The sequence below is a fragment of the Symphodus melops genome, assembly GCF_947650265.1.
Source record: "Symphodus melops genome assembly, chromosome: 1".
Taxonomy (NCBI): Eukaryota; Metazoa; Chordata; class Actinopteri; order Labriformes; family Labridae; genus Symphodus; species Symphodus melops.
Genome location: NC_136691.1, coordinates 8,722,496 through 8,748,418, shown reverse-complemented (window position 1 = coordinate 8,748,418; position 25,923 = coordinate 8,722,496). Strand labels below are relative to the sequence as shown.

The window sequence follows — 25,923 nt, the reverse complement described above, 5'->3', positions numbered from 1 at the left end:
TCTCACCGTCTGTGTGATCCTTTAGGGAATTTCTTTCAGTGTGTTGGTAAGAGACAAGTCAAAAGGATCATTTAGAGCAGTGTTAAACGTTGTGTGAACATGTATGTAGCTGAAGCCAATTACCAACATGAGACGTAAGACTTTTCTTTCTTCACTAATGAGCAGCACAGCCCCTGTTAAACCTCCTGAAGTCTAGTACACAACTCCTATCTGGGACAAAACTGGGATTTACCCCCCGAGGCATGTCCTCATGTCGTCATCGTCTGCTCCCACATCAGGGCTCCAAACTGAAAAAGAGAGAGGTGCATACATTCCCGAGTATCACACAGGCTGCCACTGCAAACCACAGAAAAAACACAAAAGCAGAGCTGACAAACACGGAGCAGTGCCAAGAGGGAGCACAGCTACACACAGAGAAACACGGGGATGTCAGAAATTCTGAAGGAAAACTCTTCAATCAGCGTCTGTCACAGCTGAAGAGAAGGAAAAAAAATCCTTCAGATAACCTGAAAGCTAGCATGAAGAACTGATAAGGAAAAATAACAGCTTTGATTAGGTTTTCCCCTTAGTAAGCAACTTGTCAGGACGTCTCTCACAAAACACAAAACACTCTGAAAGCGTTTTCCGTAAATGCGATGTGTCAGCAAAGCCTCGACTCACTGATCTGGAAACTCATCATCTTGTGACAAGTGCTAACAGTCGTTGATCTGAAAGCTTACAGTTAGAACCAGAGTGCAAACAAATATATCAGTGTGTCAGGAAACATCCTCTGGTTTATAATTGATATTAACAATGGCAGGAAACTAAAAGAACACCTACTTTACATATCTGGGTTTTTCACTGAACTGAACTGTGTTCTGCAGGTTGTTTACGAGAGCACATGTGCTTTAATGACTCACTGGATCTCTGGTCAGGTTAAAACTGATTCTCCACAGCTTTTACTGCCTCCAGGCAAATTAGATGTACAACACTATAATCATTGTATTATTATGTGTTTTTTATTATTGGGGGGCACATGCACAAACCCCAAGCCACCTCGTCTAGCTTGATCATAATTTATGCGCTGGTTTAGAATCCAGGCCTTTCAACATTACACAGTGAAAGATTGCTCTTCCAAATTCAAACCAGAGACCCAAAGTATTTATAAAGACAAAATGTTACTCTCACTACATTAGAAACATTAGAATTGTGCGGCTAACAGATTTCTAACCCAAATAAACAAAGTGGCTTTACTTCAAAGATAAATGAAACCAACTCCAGTCATTAGTGAGATAACGGGTTACTTTTTTTTGAAACTACCCATTCAATACTGACATCCACTGTGTGGTTGTTCCTCACTGTGAGGACGATGTTCCTGGATGTTATCAGACTTTAATTAAAGTTAGCAACTGTGTCCTGCTTTTATTGAATTGGGGGATGTTTACACTCTGGCAACCTCAGTCGATGACGTTACCCAAGACAGCACTAAAGCTGGGATCAGGCTTTCAGAACCTTCGAAATCAACACAATTTCTGCTTTTTCTTTCTTTCTTTTTCTTTTCAGCCCTCCAAAATTAAAGTGGAAACAAACAGATGATAGCGAAACAAAAAGGAAGGCTGCTTCTTCGTTGAAGTGTCCTCTTAATATGCTGTAACTTACATGCTTTCATTTTACCCAAAGACAAACATGTATTTCTTTATTTAAAACAATAATGTGTATATGTTCTGAAGTGCATGGTTAAGGGTTCATGTAAAACCTAAGTCCAACCCCACAGAAAATAAAAATTCTTGGCCAGCAAGATACAGAACATAAAATCTAGCTTGAACAACAAAATAAGTGGCAACCTCTGGTGAAAATGAAAAATGAATGAATAATTGCAGAAAACTGCAGAGTGCTCCCCGAGCGTCCACTTAAGGCTGGCATCAAAACCTAAGGAATCCCCACTAGAGCCCTGAAATTACTCATTTTTACAGCAGAATTAAAAATGTTGAAATTATGAACACATTTCAGTGTTGCTTAATTAATTGCTCAGACAGACGTCACATAGCATCAGTCAGTAAAGAAGCACTAAAGTGTCAGCTGAAACAAAACTGAGTGAGATCAGGAGAGCGATTCTATGCGAGCCCACAGAGTCAAGACAACAGATGTGAAAACAGCTGTGTGGGTAGAATTTTGATCAGCAATCTAAATGTAAGTAACGGTGTACAATCAATAATTCACATTAATACACTGTATACAGTTGATTTCCTTCCGAAATAACTGTCATATCTGTTGTTGTGAATTGTTCCACAGGGAGCAGAACCCACTGAGATCAAGACGATGGAGATAAAAGAGCACACAGCAGCAGCAACAGAGCACTGTTTGATGACACATCATCGTCACCGTGTCAGACGCCAGAGAGGACTTTGAAGGTGCGTCAATTTACTCTAATAGACCAATGAAGCACATACCTGGGGAAAGAAAACATCATAAATAAATCAACAGTATTGTTTCAGGAGATGATCTGTTTTAGCGCTGTGCTCGGGCTGAATTGTCTCCTGCGAGCGCCACTTTTATGCTGGGCAAATGAATCATGCATATTGAAACAGGCTGAATAAACACCACGATTATTTACAGCCGTGTTTCAGTGCAGATTCCTTTATGCTGTTCTTTTACGAGAAAATAAATCCTGTTGCCTTAGAGCTTTGCACCATCGTAAAAGTATGATCATACTCCTAATTATAAGCCCATTTCATCTCATTGTTCTTCTTCTTTTATCGAGTATTTGATGTCAACAGATCAAATGACAATAGGAGCCTTTAAGCCATTGTCTTCACGCCCGGCTTCTCTACATGCACTATTCAGCAGATCTGCTTCACTGGCAGTAAAAACATGCAGAATGTGATTTATTTATCAGGGATAACAAAAACCCCTGCAAAGCCCGCTCATTGTGGTGCTGCAGATAACACAAAATGTTTCATGGTTGCTGCTATAAATCATCCTTACAACCCCGGAGATGATGTGGAGAGATGCAGAGGCTGCATGACGAAGTGGTAGCAGTGGGACCGTCAACCTCGATGCAATTTCACCGAATTTAGGGCGAAAGGAGGGACCGATATGGCCTAACCAGCCACCTACACTCTGTTGCAGTCATACTGTGAAGTTATAATGAAATTCTATCCCCACTGAAAACTGGGGTGAGTACAAAGCCTCCTGGTAGCAGCATACATGACCTTAAAGCTGGAGGTGATATAACAGCTACTGACAGCGGTGGGTGGAGCTCTATGTGTGACAGTTCTTGTGTTTGTTCTTCTCCACTCTGTATTCATAAGTTCACCCAGAGCAGTGATGGTATTGCATGGGAACAATCCATCACCGCAGACTTTGCGCTGCATGGGTTTTAGGATTGTCTGTGTTAACTCTCAGAACGACTTCTCATAGTGGTTGACAACCATAATACTCCAGAGGGACGCATCGCTCCCCGTGGGGTTGTCAAATGTGTTTAATTTAGAGAGGAATGATTATTAACAGCGTGACACTGCTTTGGAGAACTGGATCTGAAGAGGAGGTTGAACAGGCATACACAACCACACACACAAAAGGTACGAAAACCAGGCAGATGGAAAGGGCATCATAAAAAATACCTACAGGCTAAACTGTTTCTCTCATCTCATCTTCTCTGGAGCAGAAGACAGAGAGTCAACCCTGATTATAATCTAATGCACGTGACCGCTTCATTACATATAAACATAATACATACACATATAGAGAACATATAACGCTGGTTGTAGATTGTCATTCAGGCCACAATAAGACATCTCTAGTATGTTGAATTTCTAGAAAGCACTCAGCTGGAGATAAAAGGAGCAGCTACTTATTGGGGATATAAAGGGTTTGGCATGAGAAGTGGCAAAGCTATTAAAATCTTTTCACACACCCATCAGTCTGGCCAACAGCAGTGAGAGACAGATTAGAAGTGGATTTGTTGAAGGTGAAGTTATTGGGATTTTTACTCTTCCAGCTACTTGTTCACTTTCTTTTCCTCCACAGAAGCCCGAACAAAGTGTGACTGACAGCTCTTTGCAACCACGGCAGAGAGACGACAAGGTTAGCAAGGACAGGGGATTGTTCACCTGGAAAAAGGCGAGAAATGGGAATGATTGTTTTCCAGGTGCAGAATGAAAATCAGGCACACAGACAGCTCATTATAAGTTAGTTTAGTAGCTACTCTGCCCCACTCTTATTGCACATTTCTACAGTATTTCTCTACAACAGAGCATACAAATCCAAATACTGTATCTGTTATATAACCCCCGTGGGATGCTCTAAAACTTAGATTAGTCAACTTTTCTCTTTTTCCTCAGGCTGTATCGAGTCTCTTGTCGACAGACCTTGAACAGTTTTGTAATTTTTATCCAGGAAAACAGTCCAACCCAGGGCTTCAATGTCAACAATTAGGACCAAAACATGTACACAGCAGAATTCATTCTGGCAAAAACACAACTTTTCACAGACTTATTTAACATGCAGTATGATAAGGACTTCGGGGTCTGGCATTACTGTAGCCTCAATGGGAAATCAATACCACCCACAGATTAGTTCTCATAGTATTCAGCAAAAGCACAACGAGCAAACCACAAAAGAAGGCCTGAGAGGAAGAGGGTCAAACAGTTTGTTCACACTAAATCGATATAACCTTATACAGCCGGGGATTACCTGCCTGTTATTACCTAGGTACAGATATGATGCATCACAAACAATCCAAATGTGAATGTTATTGTAAATGACAACAAGGTTTCACATCTTAACACTGTTTCTCTTCTGTTTTTCTTTACAGGTAGTCTCCTGCCCCGAACTAAACTGAAATCCTGTTGGGCTTTTTTTCCTTTTTTTTTTTTTTAAAGGACCCTACATAGAAAGACATGTTGACCTTTTTGGGCAAATGTTTTTTTGTAATATGTACGTTGTACAAAGTAAAGCACTAGATGTCTACATTTTGTGCTTGGATGAAAACGTAAAAAGGATAAAAAGACGAGTGAGGAACGAGGATGGGAAGAAGAACAAAGCAACCATCTGACATCACTACCCACAGTGCAGCAGTGTATACAATAATGAAGAAGCAGAGTGGGATGTTCTGGCACAACTTCACTAATTACCAAGGTGCATTAAGTTAATACGTTCTTCTTTATACTACAAGTGTTGCTGGACTGAATATATAATAATGAACTCTGACTGTAGGAGTGAATTCTTTTTTTTTAATTTACAGAAAATGTTGTGTGTGATCTTTAGTGTTTCTTTGTACGACACAGATATAAATGACACAATGTAAATCCATTACCATGTCTGAATAAGCCGGGTTTCTTTGAAGACATCACAGAGCAGCTGCTCCCTGTGGAGCCACAAACTGTTTCATAAATGAACTTAAATATGAGAGGTTTCCCCAAACACCTCGAGAGAAGTCTGTTCAAATGGAGAATTTCTTCTCAAGTTTGAGTTTGTCTGACGAATGACAGTCTGACAGGAAAACTATGAGAACATTTACTTAAAATATGTTGTTGTTTTTCTGGAATAAATGTCATTTTTCACACAACTTAAAGCGCCCTTCACGCACCAGCATGTTTCCAAATCGACTCTGAGCTCTGGCCTCTGATTCAAGGATCCTGTTGAAGATTCTCTTATCTACAGTATGTTACAGCACCGTAGCAGTATGGAGCATTATCAGGATTTGAATAATGGATCCATGTGACACATTAAACACATGCAAAGTTCTTCTCTCATACATGTGCGTCAGCCATACTGTTAACCTAAACACGACATTTGTGTTAAAAAATAATATGTCAGTAATAGTTATAGCACAGCTCAATCCACTGATGTTTGGTGGATTTGGAGATATTGTGACAGATTGTATTTTTGACTCACTTCCTAAAGGTAGGTATGGATCCCTGTAGGGATCTTCCTGGAGAAGTTCCTGATCCGTGGCTCTGTCCTGACAGCAGACTGTCTGTTTCAAAGGCAAACATCCCGTCACGGTCATCAGGAACATCCAGGAACTCTCCGTCACTCCAAACGCCCACTGTTCCATCCATGGACTGGTATCTGATCTCTAAGGTAACACTTGTCTAAAATAAGGAACAAAAGCAAACACAAATGAATGCAAATGAATAAGCCTTCACACTGCAGAGTTTACACTTTAGGAATGAAATTAATTTCTGAAAGGATCAATAACATTCTTATTCAGTAGAGAGACAACAGAGTGGACAGAGTCGGAAACCAGGGAGGCATTGTGAATATTAGCATGATAGTATTGTCACTGTTAGTTGGTAATAGCTCAAAGCACATCAGCCTTACAGAGCACCAAGTATGTGTGAAATAATAAAAATAATAAAAATAATAAAGGTATATCTCCTTTGTACTGACAAGTTCGAAAACATTTATAATAAATAGCCTACCTGTGGTAATTGAATTATGCTTTGAAAAAGCTCCTGAAGTCTTTAACATACTCTCAACAGTCGGAGAAATCATCTCCTCTGCTTGGTATTTACCTGGGGAACTCAGGTTGACAGTGGGTGTTGGTTTAATCCAGACCAGAAACAACAGTGACACTGCAGTTTGTCTTCGGTGTATTCTTGAAACTCGTGTTTGTATGAATATTATCCTCCTGACATTGATCTCATCTTTATTACTGGGAATCCAATTTATTCTACTGACAAAGACAAATGAGGAGAAAATACACACAGGGCTCTCATTCTCCTTCCTCCAGCTCTCTGTCTCTTCCTTTCTCTCTCTCTCTCTCTCTCTCTCTCTCTCTCTCTCTCTCTCTCTCTCTCTCTCTCTCTCTCTCTCTCTCTCTCTCTCTCTCTCTCTCTCTCTCTCTGTGTGTCTTCCTCAAATCCCTGCAAGGCAAATCAGCGTGGTCCACAAGGAGCTGGATTTGTCACTATGGCAACCACACCAGTGCAGTTGTAAGTAAAAGTCTTGCTCTCAGGTGATGTTGGATTTAGTTTCAGCAGTTTCTTCCTGCAGGGTTGTACTGTACTGAAATTCTCTTCATTTCAAGTATGTCCATGTGTGTTTATCATTTGAGTGTTCACAAGAAGCTGCTGGCACAGTTGACAGTGTGTGAGTTCATGTGTGTTTAAGCCTGAAAGCACCAGTAAGCTGTGTGTTATCTTCGAAACATCAAATCAGCACTCCCTGCTCTACTGACATGATGCTGCACCCTGTGGTGCTGGAAAACCCTCTGTAACTTCCCATCTATACGTACCATTCTACTGCTTTCAATGTCATATGGTCCTAATGTGCTGATGTTGCTAAGAGACAGTGGTATCTCTGTCACGTCCTTGTTGTTGTGCAGGTTTTAAACAGCATAGCTTTTAACGGCCAGATGATAGCTGTTACTTATGTCATGGCTGCAGGTGACTGAGTAGATTGATCTCTCTATTTGTTGTTGCTCTATTCACCGACACAATTTTTGCTGTCTGGAAAGATTAATTTCAATTCTACTGCAAAAAGTAGATTAATAGCCTTCAAGAAGCCCTAAGGTTAAACATAAATATGTTTTATTTTCTTGTACTAGCTCAGTTCATTAAGGTTTTATGGGCATTAAAAACTCCATGTTTCTGGTGCTACATACATTTAATTCTGACATGTTTTGTGATTTTAGAAAACTTTTGACTTCCACTCAAATTTTGAATACATTATTTTCTATGACGCCAACGTTTGTTTTCATGGATTCGTGGAGGATTGAAAGACAACATTTTCATCTTATCGTCAGATTTGTTACACCTGTACATTTCTTGGATTCCAATAAGAAAGCAGCCTTCAGCTTTACCTTTATTGATGTGTTGTTGTCATCTATGAGTGTGTCCGTGAGCTCCAGGTGTCCCTCCTCAGCCACCTTCTGAAGTACCATGCAGAAGGTCCCCACCAGTCTGCAGGAAATAAACGCAAAGATCCTCTTAAAGTGCAGTTGTATCAATACATAGCATCACATCAGTATGTGGTGTTTTGTTTCTGCTCTGCCACCCATGATTGTAAATCTATTGATATTTTACTCATTGTCACACTCACTACTGTTTTTCTGTGACATAAACACGGATTGAACTTTTTTTAAATTTTTTATTCAGTGTGAGCATCTGTTCTCTCCCACTCTGTGTCACAGTGTGTAGTCGGAGAGTATCAGTGAAAGAGTCATGAATAGACTGCTGTGTGAAGACTGCGAATGGCTCTGAGCTGTGACAGATATTGAGAAAGTGTCTCATTGCCTTTGTCATCTGCTCACTACACTATGTCCCTCCTTAAAGGGAATTAAAGGGAGTAGATGGCAGTTTAATCACACACACGAGTTGTCTGTCCTATTACCTACACTTAGCTGTCTTTTATTGTTCATATTTAACATCTAAAAAAACATGTTTGTTAAGGGCAATACATATCCCACTCCATATGGAACATCCAAGCACATCGTAACATATATACACTTTATCAAGAGTCCCTGCAACATGAAAGGTGCTGATATTGAGAATGTGTCTAGTCCTGCTCATTCCAATGAGGATCAACTCCCCACTCAATAGCTTTAGCTGCTTTCAGCCACTGCATGTGGTGTGTTACTTCACACAGTTGTCTGCGTTTACAAAAGCATGGGCTCACAAGCAAAAGAGTCAGCATTGAGGTCAAAGACTCCAGATAGAAATCAAGAGAGCTAACTCTCAAAAAGCTCTTAACAGATTTCAGTGGCAAGTAATTCTCAGCCACTTCTCTTTAGCTCTTATCAACGCCCCCAAGGACTCGTAACATAATGGAAGCAGACTCAAACTCCACTCATTCCCCAAACACGCTTACAGAAAATGACGATATACCCAGCACACTTTTCATGCTTCTTTGCTTCAAACTTCGCCATGAAAAGACTAGTCAAATGTAGGCGACAAAATTCTTACAGGGTTATTACTGATGTTTGTAGCAAATCATTTCTCTGTTGATTTGATGTACATTCAAACTCAGACTAGTTGAATTGTGTAAAGTTAAGAAAACACTCAGAAAACAGACACAATTTAGCAATTTTTTTAGACACAGCTCCACAATGTATCATGAGTCTGCGGGAAAAAGATATCAAATTAGTTTGGCGAGTGTAGCTAACATTAGCAGCGCATACACTGCCAGTTTTCTGTCGCCACGTTGCAGGTCAAGTGGGGTTATATGTCAATTTAACATCAGCAACCAACAATTCAACAGACCACAAATTTATCTCAATTTTTTACAATAAAAGATAGCACACCTGCTCTGCTATCCTTCCATGCTGCTTGTTTACTTCTGGGTAGAAGAGCATTATGGCAGTATACAGTCTAACTGAAGCTACAGCTCTGGCCGGTGGTGACGACTGCTTTGTTACAGCTTACACATATTTCACTGGCATTAAAGACCTGAATGAATCAAATATGAATAACTATTTCAACCAAGAAGTTATTCTGGGGCCAACTAGTTGATTGACGACTTTAATCATTCAGTTGGATAATCCCACACATCCCGACTAAGAAAATCCCCAATGGCAATATTTTTTGAAAACCCTCAAATTACTTTTCAATTGTTCACATTTCACAAGTTGTCAAATGACTTGACAGTCTCGCAAGCCTTTAGGGCCTGACTGGTTGGGGTTTCTGATGATCCTTCTGACCTTTTTTATGCATCACTGGTCCTCAAAAATAGCAAAAATAGAAGAGATTGTTTTACTGTTGTTAATTATGAGATAGGGAAAATAGAGTTTTGCCCAATAGTCCTTCAGGGGACATAACAGTGGGAAGAAGCCCAGTACAGTCCCCATTCAGCTGGCCAATTAGGGCTGTTGAATAATTTACAGTTACCCCCAAAACAGTGTGTTGTTAGCAGAGCAATCCATCTCACAAAGACAAATACCTTCTAGCACAGCCCACATTGAGCCACAGACATGCCATTTCTACTGAAATGGTAACTACCTCCCTTGCTACATGTGGACAGCATGTATACGTAAATGTAAAAACCTTGTGGTTCACATTGTGTACTTTGTTTTATTCAAAATGCATTTAGAGACATTTTTCTGTTAAAATATAGACAGAATGCTTATTTCACAACTTTTTAAAAAATGATTGATTGAACTTTTATTGAAATTTGTGCCAAATCTTTCATTAAGTCCGAATTTATTTGTGGGAATAAACCGGAGCGTCCCGGAGAACGTTCAGAGTGAACACGTCGAGTCCTGACGGGAAGAAACCAGCCGGCTTCAGACTGTCAGGACTCTACATGTCCCCACTGTGACTGCTTGGCCTGTTACAGCCGGTGTGTCGGGGCAGCTGGAGGTTGGGGAGATGATGGAGAGGCTGAGGTGGTCACATACGGAGCAGCATCTGTTTTTTTTTTCAGATGCTTGTATTGGCGGTGACAACTTGGAGTGAAGGCCTTCTTGATCTTCCTCCATGTAGAGATCTTCTCCTGCTCGCACAGTTTTTCCTCCTCTGCTGCCGGTTTAGCGGACAGCTCAAGACTCTCCTCAGGTTGAAGCCTGATCTCCTCCACTTCCTTCTGGAGGCTCTCAGCCCTCAACAGTTGGGCCTCCTCTTGTTTTGGAAGGTTTTCCACCTTCTTCTGCAGCGCCTGACTTGTCTCCTCCTGTTCTCTGAGTCCAGAGGACAGGTCAAGGCAGCTGCTCTTTAACACTTCATCCCTCAGGACTTCTTCCTTGATCCCCTCCATCTCCTGCACCAGGGAGTCCTCCTCTGCTGCCGGTTTGGAAGATAGCTCAAGTCTCTCAGATTGAATCCTGATCTCCTTCAGTTCTTTCTGGAAGCTCTCAATCCTCAACCACTGGGCCTCCCTTTGTTTTGGGAGGTCTTCCACCTTTTTCTGCAGCGCCTGACTTGTCTTCTTCTTGGGTTTAGAAAAGTAATCAAGCATGTCTGATTGTATCTCAGAAGACAGTTTCAGGTGCTTGATTTCGTCTTTCAGAGTCCTGTTATCTTTTTGGCACTCCAGCCTGTTAGCTTTCTCTACCTTCAATTTTTCCTCCAACTCCTTGATGATCTGGAGGTTTCTTCCTGACCCGGCTCTGTTCAGATCCTTCTCCCTTTTCAGATGGCTTTCCATACGATTCAGTTCGATCGTCAGGTCTGCGACCGTCTGCCAGTCTGTTTGGCGTCCCTGATATGATGGGCGATGGGGTTTAGAGGACAGCTCCAGACTCTCCTCACGTTGAAGCCTGATCTCCTCCAGTTCCTTCTGGAGGCTCTCAGCCCTCAACCGTTGGGCCTCCTCTTGTTTGTAGAGGTCCTCCACCTTCTTCTGCAGCTTCTCGTTGGTCGCCTCTTTTGCTGACAGTTTGAAGGACAGCTCCAGACTCTCCCTCAAGTTGAAGCCCAATCTCCTCCAGTTCTATCAGGAGGGTCTCAGCCCTCCACCACTGGGCATCCTCTTGTTTGTAGAGGTCCTTCACCTTCTTCTGTAGGTTCTCGTTGGTTGTCTCTTGTGCTGCCAGTTTGGAGGACAGCTCATGACATGATGTCATGAGGTCTTGATGCCACTGCTGAAGGATTCTTGCAGCTTTGGGCCACTTGAGTCTTTCTTCTGGAGTGCAGAGGTGACACTGATGAGCTCCTCCTTGGTTTTAGAAGAGAAATCAAGCATGTCTGGTTGTATCTCTGAGGACAGCTTCAGGTGCGTCATTTTGTCTTTCAGCGTCCTGTTCTCTTTTTCACACTCCAGCCGTCGTGACTTCTCCTTTTTCAGATGGGTTTCCATACGATTCAGTTCGATCTTCAGGTCTGCGAACATCTTTCTCCATAGCCGATTTGATTGTTCGCCATGATGTCACAACCATCACAGGTAGAGTGAGCTACACGAGCTACCCGAGTGTAAAATGACGATTTATGCTCCTGTAAGAGACACAATCTCATCTGATATCAACCTCATTTGAAGAAAAAGAAGACTTATTCTCCATATCTGTTGAAAGAACTACACTACCCATGATCATAGAGTGTCACAGCAACGTCTCTGATTGATGTAGCTCGCTGTTACCATGGCAATGGTTCCTGCCCCTCAGTGCCGGCTAGTTCGTAAGTTAACTTTAATGTGCTAATAACATTGTCATGCTGCCATGAATGTAGTTTATATATTCAAAAACACAAACTACAAGATAAAACAACACCCGCATTAACATTATAAACACTCTAACAATGACTCAAGTTACTTTTAAGAAGAAGAAGAAGTCATTCTGCAGTGGATTGTGGGATATGTAGTTCCATATTTGTCTCCCTCTCTCTTACACACACACACACACACACACACACACAAAGGCAAAAGTGGTTCACTGGGATTGCAGGAAACGAAACAAGGTTCTCAACAAGATATTGACAGTGAGCTGAGAACTAATGAGTACAGTACATTAAAACATAAGCACCGCAGCAAGACAACACATATTATCTTATTAAATTCAAATACACAGGAGAACAACAAAGGATCGTTTAGCAGTGAGCTAATAGAGACTGGTGCTGGTTATCTTACCGGCTCTTATTCCTGCCTCGATTCATTGCACTGAGGATTTGAAATGCTCAGCGTTTCTAACTGCAACTGATAGTTTAGAAATCTTTATAAATGGTTCATTACTGGGAACAGTGATCAATCATTCAATCGTTAAAGTTCATGAGCTGAACTCCACTGCCTGCTGCTATAGTCTACACAGGTCTTTGCTGTTTGTTTGTGAACTGGTTGCCAGAACATTGTTTCGATTTAAGTTCCCAAAAATTTTAAACCAAACTTTTTTGAAAAAAGAAAAAAGAAAAAAGAAAACCCTGAGGAAAGCCTCCTGGGAAGTTCTTTTTGCATATATTAAACGGACATAGAAAGTGAAAAAAGTAGGTCAGCACTATCCCTTCTTCATTTGTTATTTTGTGCAACAAATAAAACCAAGGTGGAGGACGCCATAGTCAGAATTCTACATTTGTCACATATACTCAATTAAGGCTAAACTTCACTCTTGATCCATTTGTTTCCATTTTAATTTTTTAAGCCTACAGTCACAATTCATGTTTTGAAAGATTAAAGTTTTCTTCACAGCATTTGTCAGCAGAGCTTTATAACTGAATATGAGGTAGATTTAGACTCAGAGATAAGGGTAAAAAGAACGTGCGTCCCCTCAGGCACTGGCAGATGCTTTCTCTATGTAGGTGCATGTGTGTGAGGCTCCCTGCTGAATTGCTCCTTGCTAGACTTCACATTCTCGACGTGAAGGAAGAATAAAAGTCGGTAAGGATAGCAGTGGCTTTCTTTGAGGATTAGTTTTTACTCCTTTACGTCTGATCAATATCTACAAGACTACTACCCCACCACAGTGAATAATCCATTATGTTCTTCCCCAGACACTGGTGATCAGTGTGTTCAGGACTACTTAGAGGAGAAATGTTCTGTCATTTCCCTTAAGCCATTGTAACGTGTGTACAAGTACTGAATAATTGAGCTGACCAGGGCCTATCATATTCAGGCTTACATTTAACACTTGAAAAGCGGCATTCATTATTAATTGATGTTCTGCAAACAATTTACTTTCTATCTCCTTCATAATTCAGAGCTTCTTTCCCTCTCAATCTGAATTTTTTTTCACTTTGTGAGCGTTACATTTCGAGACGAAATCTCTGGCTCGGCTGAATTAAAGGAGGAGGATTGAACAACTTTGAAATAGCTCGGTGTGGATACGTGGAGGATGGACTCCCTCCAGGGTATTGTGGGACCACTGCTCAAATAAACTGTGCTGTTCGTTCCTATTTATAGGCATGAGAAAGCCATCATAAAATTCAGCCTAGTATCAGGTTTATGTCTGCTTGCTTTCCTTTTCAGACTAAAGCAATAAATCATTGAGTGGTGTGGTCATGTACATGTGGAGGGGACTGTTCTTTATAAGTAGAAAAGGCCATTTTCCAGGCTGAGTTCTGCAGCTAATAATAAAAACTGTATAAATGAACTAAAAGTCATGACAGAAAAAAGGGAGTTTATTTTGTGCTGACATCAGCAGAAGACGAGAGAGACAATCAAATCTAACAGAGACATGCATTACAAACCTGTCTTATGGACACCAAAGACCAAGATAAAATCAAAAACAGTCCAAAGTATTGAGACTTTATATTGGTTAAAAAAAGCTAACTCAGTCAAAAAACTTACTGAGTTTAAAACAGAGCCTGTATTCCACCAGGCTTTACATGCATATTGTATTTCTGATTGATTGTTGATTCAGCCGTATATCGAGGTCGGAACAGTTTTTTAGTATTCAGGAGTGACAAATAGATAATACCACAAACAATCACACTGAAATCCCTTCATGCCTTGTTTAATAGTAGGTTTTGCAGGAGGGTGGGCAAAGAGTCAGCAAGCTGTATCGCCAACACCTCATTGTCATTCATCTCATACTGCTCAGAACGACAGCACATCGTTGAAAAAACAGCTGCAGAAAGTTCTTTGCGATCTCACAAATTAAGATTTTAATGAAATTATACTTTACACAAACTGTTCAAAATAAAACCCACACTAACTGACTCCCCAGCCCCAATTATGCTTTTTTAATAAAAAGAAAAATAGTTCATCACTTCAATTTCAGCCAACTATAGAATTAGTCTTGGCCATAGACTGAACTCAGTTGATAACTCAGCACCACCAGCTGCACCCTATAGCAGCATCCGTATACCATTGGTGATGTCGCCCATGTTCCAGAGATGACTGAGCTTTGACAGTGAAATAATCCTGACAATTACTTTTCTTTACTTTTGGGCTTTTTTGTATGCCTTTTATAGGAGAGACAGCGGATAGATATGGAAATAAGGGAGAGAGAGTGGGGATTGACATGAAAAGTATTTGATCAAAAAACACCACTTGAAAGTCCAAATCTACTCCAAGGACCCCTGATATCCCTCCAAGGACCCCTGATATTCCTCCAAGGACCCTGATATTCCTCCTCAGGCCCCTTGTGAGTCACTGACCTCAAGTTGGATCATACAGTCGTTTAACTTCCTCTTTGCTCGAGTGCTCAGTAACTTGCACACGGTGCTCAACACAACATTTGGAATATAAAAGCATATCTCTCAGCCGCAGGGGAAAAGGGGTAATAAAAACAAGATCTATATGCCTCCATGGCACAGGGACCATCATGGATCATTGCTTTCTCTTTGTGTTGTGGTAATGTGATCGCGCTTGTGGTTGCAGGGTGTGACACACTGGCCTTACAGTGTGTTTGTGTCTGCAGTGGTGAAGCAGATCAGTTCCCCTGGTAATGATGCTGGATGTGGACATATGGAGCAGGTGTGAGAACAACACAACCTATGAGTCTACCTGAATTATTTACTCACTTAGATGTGTGCTGCTTTGTGTTTGTGCGTTTGGCTGTGTCTATGTGAGTGTCTTTGCATGCAACTTAAGTGAACATATTTGAGTCTATGGTGTTATAAAGCAATGAGAGGTGACAGCTTTTCTCATTAAAAGCGTTTAGTTTCTTCCTTCTTCTTCTTTCTTGTTTTCTCTACAAATCCCTTAAAGTGGCAATCTATACTATGTGAGGATATAACTGCAAAGTCAATGACATTTACAGTTCAACTAAAAAAACTGTACCATTAAACATAAGGTTAATCTTATTGAGATATGTAATTAGTGTAATTAGTCAGACATTTCATAGTAAACTGAAGTACTGGACAGGTTTAATATTCTGACCTGCTTTAACATTTATAGTTGAGGAGTGTCAAAGTGGTGCAGTTCATCCTGAGGGGACATGAACATTTGTTGTAATCTAACTAATAGCTGTTGAGCTAATGTACAGAAAATCCCGAGTCAGTCTCATGGTGGATCTCATTTATTCATCCAGACGGTACCATTGTCGACTGTACTTTAAGTCTAATTAATCACCAAGCTGTGAGGATATATCACAAAATAATATAATGACATAATAGAAATTTTCAATATTTTGTACAACAAAAATTAACCATATTTTGGCACAGCTTAAAAGTATGAATTTTAAGGGGTTATTCTCTGAAGAAGATCAAAATATTTTGTAGTCAGTGCAATAGTTGTTTAGATATTGACCATGACCAAAACAAAAGCCCTTCTGCCTGTTGAAAGCCCTGAGCTGACAGAAGGTGGCAGTGAAACCCTTGTCCTGTTTCTGTGCTCCTCTTCCACAGCGTGACACTCGGAAATCACAGAGACAGTGAGACCTGCCTTGATGTAGAACTGATGTAACATCTGTCTGCACAGCTGTCCCCAGCTTTTAGCTAGACTTGTCATTGTAATTGACTGTGTCACCATCTGCAATACCCTAATTCACCAACAGCTGCCATCACACACGGCAGAAAGGTCAAAGAGATAAAACACAACGACATACACGTATATAAAACATATTGACACCCACATACACACAGACACAAGCAGATTAGGCCTTAACGACTGTGTGAGTGACATAATGTGTCTCCAATTCTGACACACTACCTGTCCTTTTAAAATCAGCAGCTGTAACGATCAGTTTAAAACTGATTTGTTTCAGAGGCAGAAAGGCTACGTTTTTTTTTGTTTTTTTTTCAGATAGGGGTCACATCAAGCTGGAAGCATGCAGGGCTAAATACACCTTAAGGGAGAGGAGGAGACACTAAGAACATGATAAAGAGGAGAACGGGGACACAATTAGCCAGCTTCCACAAGTGGCTCCTTAAAAGTAGGTTGCTAAGTAGGGTGTTGAGTAGGGTGCTTGAGGAAGATCGGAGTATCCGTGCATGATCATGTGCACATTGGTCGTTAATATAACAGCTATACATTGTTAACAATTACAATACATCCTCTTTAGCTTGGGGTCTTATTCAGATAAGTGATAATGACCCTGACAGCAAGGTTTTTAAAAAATTGTCAAGCCAGTGTAATTTATTTTTGGTTAATTTATAATTGTTAGCTTTGGCACGTTTAACATGTGAAACCAGTTTCACCCTGTTTGTTTGAGATGATCTGATTGTCTGGAGAGTTTAAAGTGACAAATGTGCCTCTTATGGAGACTCTAATGCGGTTTCATTACCTCCAGCTTTGTGGTTTGCAGTCTATTACACACACAATAGAGCCAATTTAGAACAAGCTCTCAGGGAATACGAGCCTATTCTCCTTAATCTGAGAAACACACACTATGTGACAGACTCAATTGGTCACAGGCTGTGACAGGAAAGCAGATGACTGTTGAACAACAAACAGTTTACTCTCCAGCGCTGCTTGGTGTGGTACAGTGAATGTGCTTTGAGGACAAGCATGGGAACAGACGCACTCCTTACCTGTTCGAAAACACTTTGCTGTAGTTGTACACTTGGACCTCCAGCATCTCGTTTCCATCAAGCCTGCTGGCGATGGGCCATCGAAATGTCTGAAAACAGAAAAACACAGGATATGATGGGTTTATTCCCTGTTGTAAAAAGTGGATGTTAACTGATCTGAGTTTCGTTGCCAGATGACAAATCACTTTCTCGACTACTTCACCATCAAAAGCACTGTTTGTCAAACCGTGGGGTGCACTGACCCTGGGGGGAGGAGGTAGAGATAACGTGTGGTCATGGGGAGGAGGGGAAAGTAGAGGGAAGTTATTTTAACCACAAATAGAATATACCTGGTTGTATCGCCCAGGTGTAAAAACACCCACACAGGTATAATTACTCATTCCAGGGAGAAACATCGTTATGCTCTTCAAGTGATCAGGTGAAAAGATACAGATGTTTTGTACCTTCTGAAATTCAATCATCATATCAGACAGACTGTCTTTAAACGTACAGTCTGTAAAATCCGCTCTTATTCAAAACAATAACAACAGATGATGTTGAGGCTTGCGGTGTATTATGGGAATAAAAACGAATGAACCCTGTGTTAATTCTATACGACCAGGCGAAACTGACCTGAGAAAGACAACATTTGTTCTGAGTATAATTCACAGGTTGTTTTTATCACAGAAGACGACAGAACGGCAGCTAGCGCTAGCTTATGCAGCAGCCTTTGATGTAACATCCACTGTTTCTTTGACAACGATCATTTTCTGTTACAACCATACAATTTCTCTGGCTTTAACTTTTAGAAACATTTGAGGTGATGTAAGTACTCAACTAAACATGGGTTAAGTCTATTTTTAATTTTAATGTTGATCTACATGGACATACTCTACCTTTAAATGTCAAGAGTCCATCAGCACATTTAATGTCACGTGGCTGCATACCGTACATACGTGTTTCTTTGAATTATCTATAAACTATAGCTGTACTGCTGTGAAAGACTTTAAACTTTGAAATAGTTCATCCATCACCATAAAAGCTCTCACTTTATCATAGAACTGATTGACAATAGAAGCTTTTTAGCCAAGAATGAGCCAAAGCCGGGCAAACTTTAATGACTTACTTTAATGAATTCTTATAGAGTGGTTGGATGTCCTTGCGAGAAATACAGTATTTTACGACTGTGAAAAGATATCTGAAGGATAACCTTCCATGGGCATTTTGAATTAAATCAGCACTGGAAAAAACGTTTTTCAAAAATGCAAAACAACATCTTTATTCACAATCTTTCAGCAAAATTGTCCTTGATGATGTCTTCACCAGCCTGCTCGGATGCTCAGCTGACACTTGCACTGTCTTTTCACAGCAGTAATTAGTAAGAGATCAGTTTAATAGCCAGACAACATGGTATTACTGCTCGTGGTGCATCAAGTATAGCAATTTGTCGAAGCAACTTTAATACTCCACTCGCTGTAAACTGATCCTTTTTTGGTGAAGTATGATATGATAGATGAGTTTAAAGTAGGGGGACCCCATATAGTACAATCTCCAATGATTTGTTTGAAATTAAATAAAGTTTATGAACCTGACAAATTCATTTATTGATTCACATTCTGTAAATCTCCTCTACATAATAGTATCTTGGGAAAGAGGCCGTGTGGGTGGGTGGTTCCTCGGGTGATTTAAAACTCATTCCCCTCCTGCTGCTGTGTGCCTCTCAATGAGGAACACACTGCAGTTTGTGAGGCAAACGATCCATCAGGATGGTCTCATTACCAAATCCTGGGGTTCCCACCTGCTCCTATTAAGATCGCCTTCAAAGATCTGTATGCATGTGTGTGTGTGTGTGTGTGTGTGTGTGTGTGTGTGTGTGTGTGTGTGTGTGTGTGTGTGTGTGTGTGTGTGTGTGTGTGTGTGTGTGTGTGTGTGTGTGTGTGTGTGTGAAATGTTAGAAACCATTACTCTTTGCATTCTTCCCTGAAGCCCACCAGTGTGTCATTTCTCTTCCAAGACTTCAGTCAGACACGACCAACAGCGGTGCCTCTTTCTTAGCCAGCTTCACTGTCAGATTCACCCTGCAAAACACCCTCAGAGTGATGGTCGTTGGCTGAAGTTATGGCTAATATAGCCATAACGCATCTCATTTACAACTGAATCCCCTTCAGTGTTTTTGAATGGCCCAGAAACAGGATGAGAACGAGGCCCCAGCATGATGTTAATGTTTCATGCATGGTAGAGCACAAAGCTAATAAAGGAAATTACACTCAAAATAAACAAACCAGAGCATAGAATTGAATGTAGCTTAAATGAAACATGCATACCGCTGCAAATATGTCTGTTTTTTCTTTATCCAGCATTTTAAAACCACATTAGTTTCCCCAGAGAAAAAAGAGCACCTCGCATAATCCCTGCTCAAATAACACAAAAAAGGTATGGTATGGTGCAGAACATGTTTTCTCTTTCAACGAACACAAACAAACTTAAAGCTTCTGCTGTTAACTTCAATGCATATATCTGTTTGCTTTTTCATTCTCTTTTACTATACAAGGCGTCTTATCTGTCCAATAACACACGTACAGGAATCCACAACAAGAAGGAGTAAGCAGTTTATGTCGCCCAAACACCTTCACAGCCAGCATGACGGCAGAAGTGCTTACAGAGGCTTAAATACCCACACAAACAAATAAGAGGCAGAAAATCCCTTAAAGTGGGAGGAGGAAAGGTTTAGTGTGTGCTTTAGCTGCGTGTAAATCAAAATACATATTATATGTTTTTCTACATATTATAGAATACGCTCAGCATGTTAAAAGCTGATGTAGTCAGAGGAAGGAAGTTTTCACTTTTTTAAACTTTGATTACCGAACTTACATGTTATGTCTATCTAAACCATGTCTTTATTAAACATTTGCCATTTAGTAGTTGGCACCGCCAGGAGGTCTCCCCAAGATCATTTTTTGCACTTGCACTAATTTGTGCCAATTTTTTTTTTTCTAAAGTCAATTTGTCGTGTTCAACATTTATAATTACATTAATTTGAAAGCGTGTGAACTTTAAGAGTTCTTGTGTTCCTGTACTCTAACCCTGCATAATTCATATCCCCGAGCTGAGCCTCACATGTAATTTTGGATGACATTTCTGAATTTACTCTCGTTTTGTTCATAGATCTGAACAAATTACAAAATGGGCAAATTCCGACATAATCCAGAATGTTAGCTATATTTCTCATTTCCATCTGCTGTCTCTGAGCATCACTGACCCAAACACATTAAAAACATCATGACATGCTTCATTAACCTGCTGAATGGCTGCAGGCGCTTGTATGAAACAAACTGAATGTGTGTTATTGAGAAATAACATCATGGCTTCATGTTTGAGTCAGTGTTGCCATGGTTACTCCGACAAATAACTCTATAATATCGGAATATTATAGCAAGTCAGCCTTGAATAGGCAATAGATAAAATGTTGATAAAAAATATTAAACATCCAAGAGGTGGTGACACATTTTGTGTGGGGGGTTTAACCTTTTGGCTCAACAAAACTGACCAAAGTCAATAATTGAAGCAGTGGAGCAAAGTATCATAAAGTCTCAGAAGATCCCTCTTAATCTAAAGTTTTAAATGTCTTGTCTCCTTTAATAAAATGTAAAAAAAACAAAAAAACAAAACAAATGTGTCTTCTTTATAATAATGTAAAAGGGGATACACAAGTCTGAAGAGAAAATAAACAACTTATGGATCATTCCTTTATGCTCCTCCTATCAAACACAAACGGCTTCATTTGATCAGATCATTTATCAGTAAGTTAATATAAAATTACCCTTTGGAAGACAAAAAACGTGAACTTTCATTACACTCTTTCTTGCATGAACAAAATTATAGTATAAAAAATCACACTTTCATCACAAATGTCAATATTAAGTTCTACTATGTTTTTTATCCATCTCTTCGCAACAGAGACTTGGAGCTGTCAAGCAGAGATTGTGTCTCAAACACTGACTGACGTAAATGTGCTGCAATGCGCCTACTCTAACATTCCCTCTGACTCGCAGAAAATGTAGCTTGTGGATAAAGGAACGTGTGAAAGTAATCACAACTGCATTGAGAGATAAATAAAGAATATCACTGATCTTATTTTTAGATCCTTCTCTACAGTTCGAGCTTATTAAGCACACACATTACGAGACACAAAACCCCTAACCCAACCCCCTACCCTCTGCACTGTAAGATGCACTAATTGGTGGGGTGATATGAGGCTGCTTGTAAAAAAATGACAGGTATGATCTCTCTAACAGGAAGCCCTGAGGCCACATCGGCCAATCAGAGGGACTAAATGCTCAACTGAAGAGCAGCTATTATGTGCTGTGATCCCACACAGAAGCATTGTGGCGAGCAGATGGATGACCGGGGTGTCCTCAGTTTCCACAGCTCACCATCCTTTGATATCTCATGACTGTTACCATGGACACCGAGGATGAAAACACTACTATGATTAATTATGAAAAGTATGTTACACGTTTCTCACACTCACACGCTTCAAGCGGTGTGGAGAAACATGATATATTTACAATAGGAGCATTCTTTATGCACTCTGTATTCTTTTGTGTGGAGTTTAAAGCCTCATTGTGGTCTTGTGATGGTGATGCAGTCCTTGGATGGATTCTGCTGGCTTAGATGTTATTCTTAAAGGATGAAAGAGATAAGGGTAGACTGCAGAGAGCCAGCTTCTCATTACAGCAGGCTTTACCAGCCAGCTCTATGTTTTGTATAACATTAAGGATTGTGAGAAATGATCTATTCTAAGATAAAGTTAACATCTGCAACGGTAAATTATTTAATGCTTGAACTTCACTCCCCCTCACGAAGTAACCGCTTATTATTCCGCTTCTTTAAATCATATTTCTCTGTTTTTTTTTCTCACATTTTTTGTCAAATGTTTAAATGCATATTTCAAACCTCTCATTTTGATGATGTGCATTTTTCTGAAAAAAAAAAGCAAAAAAAAAAGCAAGCTTCAGCACATTTCATGGCCACAAGTTCAATAATTTAAAATCACACCTCCAGATATGTTCGGTGAAAAAAGTGCTGATGCTGATGTCTTTTTGAGTTCACTACTGACTGTATACAGAGAGGGGATACTGTGCATTACTTTAAATTACAGAGAAATCAAAACTGTCTTAGATGTTATATCAAAAGCACCATTTTACACGCAGTTAATTGATCACTTCTATTAATGTATTTTAGAAAGTGTATATGTTTGACTTTTTCCCTTCAAGGACCCCAGTATGAAATAGGGATGTAACGACTCACTAAAATCACGATACGATTTACGATACGATTCTCTCACTATTTATTTTACAAAATCAGACTGTAGACAACTTACAATATGACTTACAGAGATTGCTTTTTTTATTTTTTAAGAAAACACTAATGCACCTCGAAATCTTATCTTAGAATCTTTCTCTGCAGCTGCTATGATAACATCTACTTGATACCACCGACTGCCTCTGCTCTACAGCGACTTGTGCTCTCACCAGTGACGTAGGTCGTCAATCAAGAGAAGCATGAACAGCACCCCATGGTGTTCAAAACCAGTATTACGATTCATCTTTACTACCCGTGTCAATGGGTAATGCACGTCGATGTTTATGTACCCATGTGAACCTGGACACCGTTGAATGGATTTTTAGCTGCCTCACAATTCATCTTGACATCCGTATGGAGGAATCTTTGTGGTCATTTTTGTCGCATTTACCTTTTCAATAGATGCCATTTTTAGACAGTGTACTTGTCCGAGCACTTTTTTCCCCCTTGCTGTTGTGTTTGTTTGTGATCTTATTCAGTTACTTACAGTAGTTTTGTCCCTTTGCAGTTGTTTTCTGTTTCTACTTTTGCAGCTGCATCTCCTAACTCCTGTTTGCTTTAGACATTTGGTTGTCTTTACCAGTTTTCATTCCTACACTGCGGTTTCTCAGATGTACCTTTAACAGAAAGCTTATAGGTGTCTGGACACTGTCAGTCTACTTTTTTTTTTTTTTTTATAAATTGAGATTAAGTGAGCTGCAGTGTTATCCATGCTGGGGAAATGTTTAACTTTATAATGAAAATTTCAATCTAGAATCCAAATCTTCATGCTGTCTTAAAATCGGGTGGCAGAGTGGATAGTTGCACATCTCTTTAACCAGTCAACTCACTAGAATCTAATTTTCTCTCAAGCTGGACTCGAATAAAAAATGTTTTAATTTTTTATAAAATCGACTGTCGAGGTCCAGATGGTGCCAAGAAAATGAACAATGCATTTCTCAAGTAAGCTGCCTTACATAATAGAGTTGTGGTGAAACACAACACCAACGCTTCAATTGGAAACTTTTTTTGCTGAGATGGGTTGGATTCTTTTGCATAAATTGAAGTGTTACCTTCTGTTCCTCTGGTGCCTACTTGCTGAAATAGGTGGGGTAACAAATGGCAGAAGAATACATGGGTGAGTCAACTGTGATATTTAATAATAAAGCAAAAGTGTTTGGTGGTCAATAAAATCCATAGAGAGGAGCTACTCCAACAAAGTGTTTGTATCACCAAGCTCAAGTAGCGATCCAGTAGAAATTAAGTAAAACTAATATGGATAAGTTTATATGGAAAAATGCTAAAAAACTGTTGAACTGTTGAATTTAAAATGTCTCTGAAATGTATGTGAATGCGCATGATCAGATTTGAGAATAATAACACTCTCAGCTAAATTTGTAGACATAACAAAACTTTATAATATATCCTTTAAAATATGCATGTTAGCATTTTCACTGTGAGCATCGCTGGGTGCTGATGTTAGCATTTGGCTCAAATCACTGTTGTGAGCTTTACAAAGCTGATATAAAAGTGTGTAGACTCAGCTCTGCTTCTCACAGATAGACCCCACTCACTTCACAAGAAATGTATTCGGTTAATTTGTATTTAAATTAGTTTCCTTTTTCCATTTCTGTATCTGTGCATCTGATGTTTCTGTCACGTCATTTTCAATCAGTCAGAATGGACTCTCCAAAGGACATATACAAAACGGTAAAAATACTTTGCCAACAGAATTGTGTGAATATGTCATTGGTTTTGTGCATACCTATGAGTCCTGAGCTCATCTTTTTACATCAATGCTTTGTCAGTGTAAATGCACATCTCTTTGGAAATATTTCTCAAAAAATTAAAGGCTTTTTTTTTTTTTTTTACAGTAAATGTATGAAATGTGGATTCTAATGTGCTTATTTTAGCTGCTTAAATGTCTTCTTTCAGTGTTTCTCTAAGTGAGCAAAAAAAAAAAAGAAAATTCTGCACGGATCATCACTTATTCAGTGTACTCAGAGACAGGAAAGCGTCTCCCTCCAGCAGCCCTGAATTTAAAAAAAGGGTGATTTCATATACTATTTTTAAAACCAGCAATGTTTCATACTGTGTCTGCTCCAGAAGCTACTGCTCTTTACCAACTTGTGGTCAAGTGTCTGTTCAAGTAAGAGCTGAAACACGATACCCAGAGCTGGACCAACCTAATGCATAAAGCTATGTGTTAAGTGTATTTTAATCTCTGGTGGCTGACTTAATAAGAATCCTTTACTACTGGGTATCATTTAGATTAGTTTAAAACCTCACTCTGATAGTGATTTGTTCTCATATAACAGATTCACTTCCCAAACAGGATTTCCAAGGTATTGAGGAAGTGACCTGACTGTAGTTTCTTCCAACTCTTCTCGCCACAGACCGCCCCTCAGTACAAAGTCCAGTTCAGAGTAATGAGACTGTCATTAATCAAGTGCTGACAGAACATTGACAGTGTATGAAGTCCTCTATGTTTTCAATTTATACCTGATATATTCTGTGAATATTCACATTATTTCAACAGCCAAATACATTTTGTTAGTTTGTAATTTATGCCTGGATTATGTTTGCTCTCAATGTTTGCTGCAGGTAATTGTACCTTTTGGAATTGTAAAAAAAAGTCACCCAGAGCATGTTTTTGTTGGCTTGTGTAAAATGACTTGGATGCCCTATCTCAGGGTTCATATCCTGTATAATTAAGTATCCCTTGTTCGCCTCTTGTGACTTTATAATTACGTATTAATACTAGAGCGTCAGGCAGATTATTAAGTGTCCACTGCTCTCTGTTGATACGCTACAATTTCCAAACGAAAAAAACAGGTTGCTGAAAGTACTGGCCTTGGTACACAGGTGATAACACAGTTCTTGTGCACGCCCCATGTGCTGAGCATATACTCCTTCCAGTCTGGTTTCAAACTGTGGCTCCTTTCCGGCATGTCAGTCCCCACCTCTCTCTCCTCCAGATTTCCCACTCTACCCACTGTCCTGTCTATATAATTAAAAAGACCCCAAATCATCCTTAAGTAAAGTTACCTCAAAGACAAATATTCATATCTCTTGTCCACATGCTGAGATGAAAGGTTCAGACTTGATGTAGAAAAACACTGAAATTCGTGCACACAATAAACATACATAGATTTGTTGAGTTGAAGACTAATCACTGTCTTTATACCACACACATTCAGCTGCTTAATTTCCTCTGAATAAACATGGCACTCTGCACTTTACTGAACTGACACCTTTGACATGCCGTCATGCAATGCTTTAATGATGTATGTTAGCGATGTACTTTTAGTCACATTTTTCATGTTTAGTATGGTTGGTCCCA

The 25,923-nt window shown here is 39.8% G+C and overlaps 1 protein-coding gene across 13 annotated transcripts in view; it reads right to left on the bottom strand.

Moving 5' to 3' along the window:
• Nucleotides 1–25,923, bottom strand: part of otofa (otoferlin a) — a 76,018-nt gene that overhangs the window by 40,279 nt on the left and 9,816 nt on the right. For all 13 annotated transcript variants that reach the window (XM_079356403.1, XM_079356410.1, XM_079356412.1 and 10 more), the window contains exons 3-5: nucleotides 17,259–17,347; nucleotides 7,790–7,889; nucleotides 5,878–6,077 (exon numbers count right to left, since the gene is read on the bottom strand). In XM_079356403.1, the coding sequence (XP_079212529.1) occupies nucleotides 5,878–6,077; nucleotides 7,790–7,889; nucleotides 17,259–17,347 (389 nt within the window). The remainder of the gene's footprint in view (nucleotides 1–5,877; nucleotides 6,078–7,789; nucleotides 7,890–17,258; nucleotides 17,348–25,923) is intronic.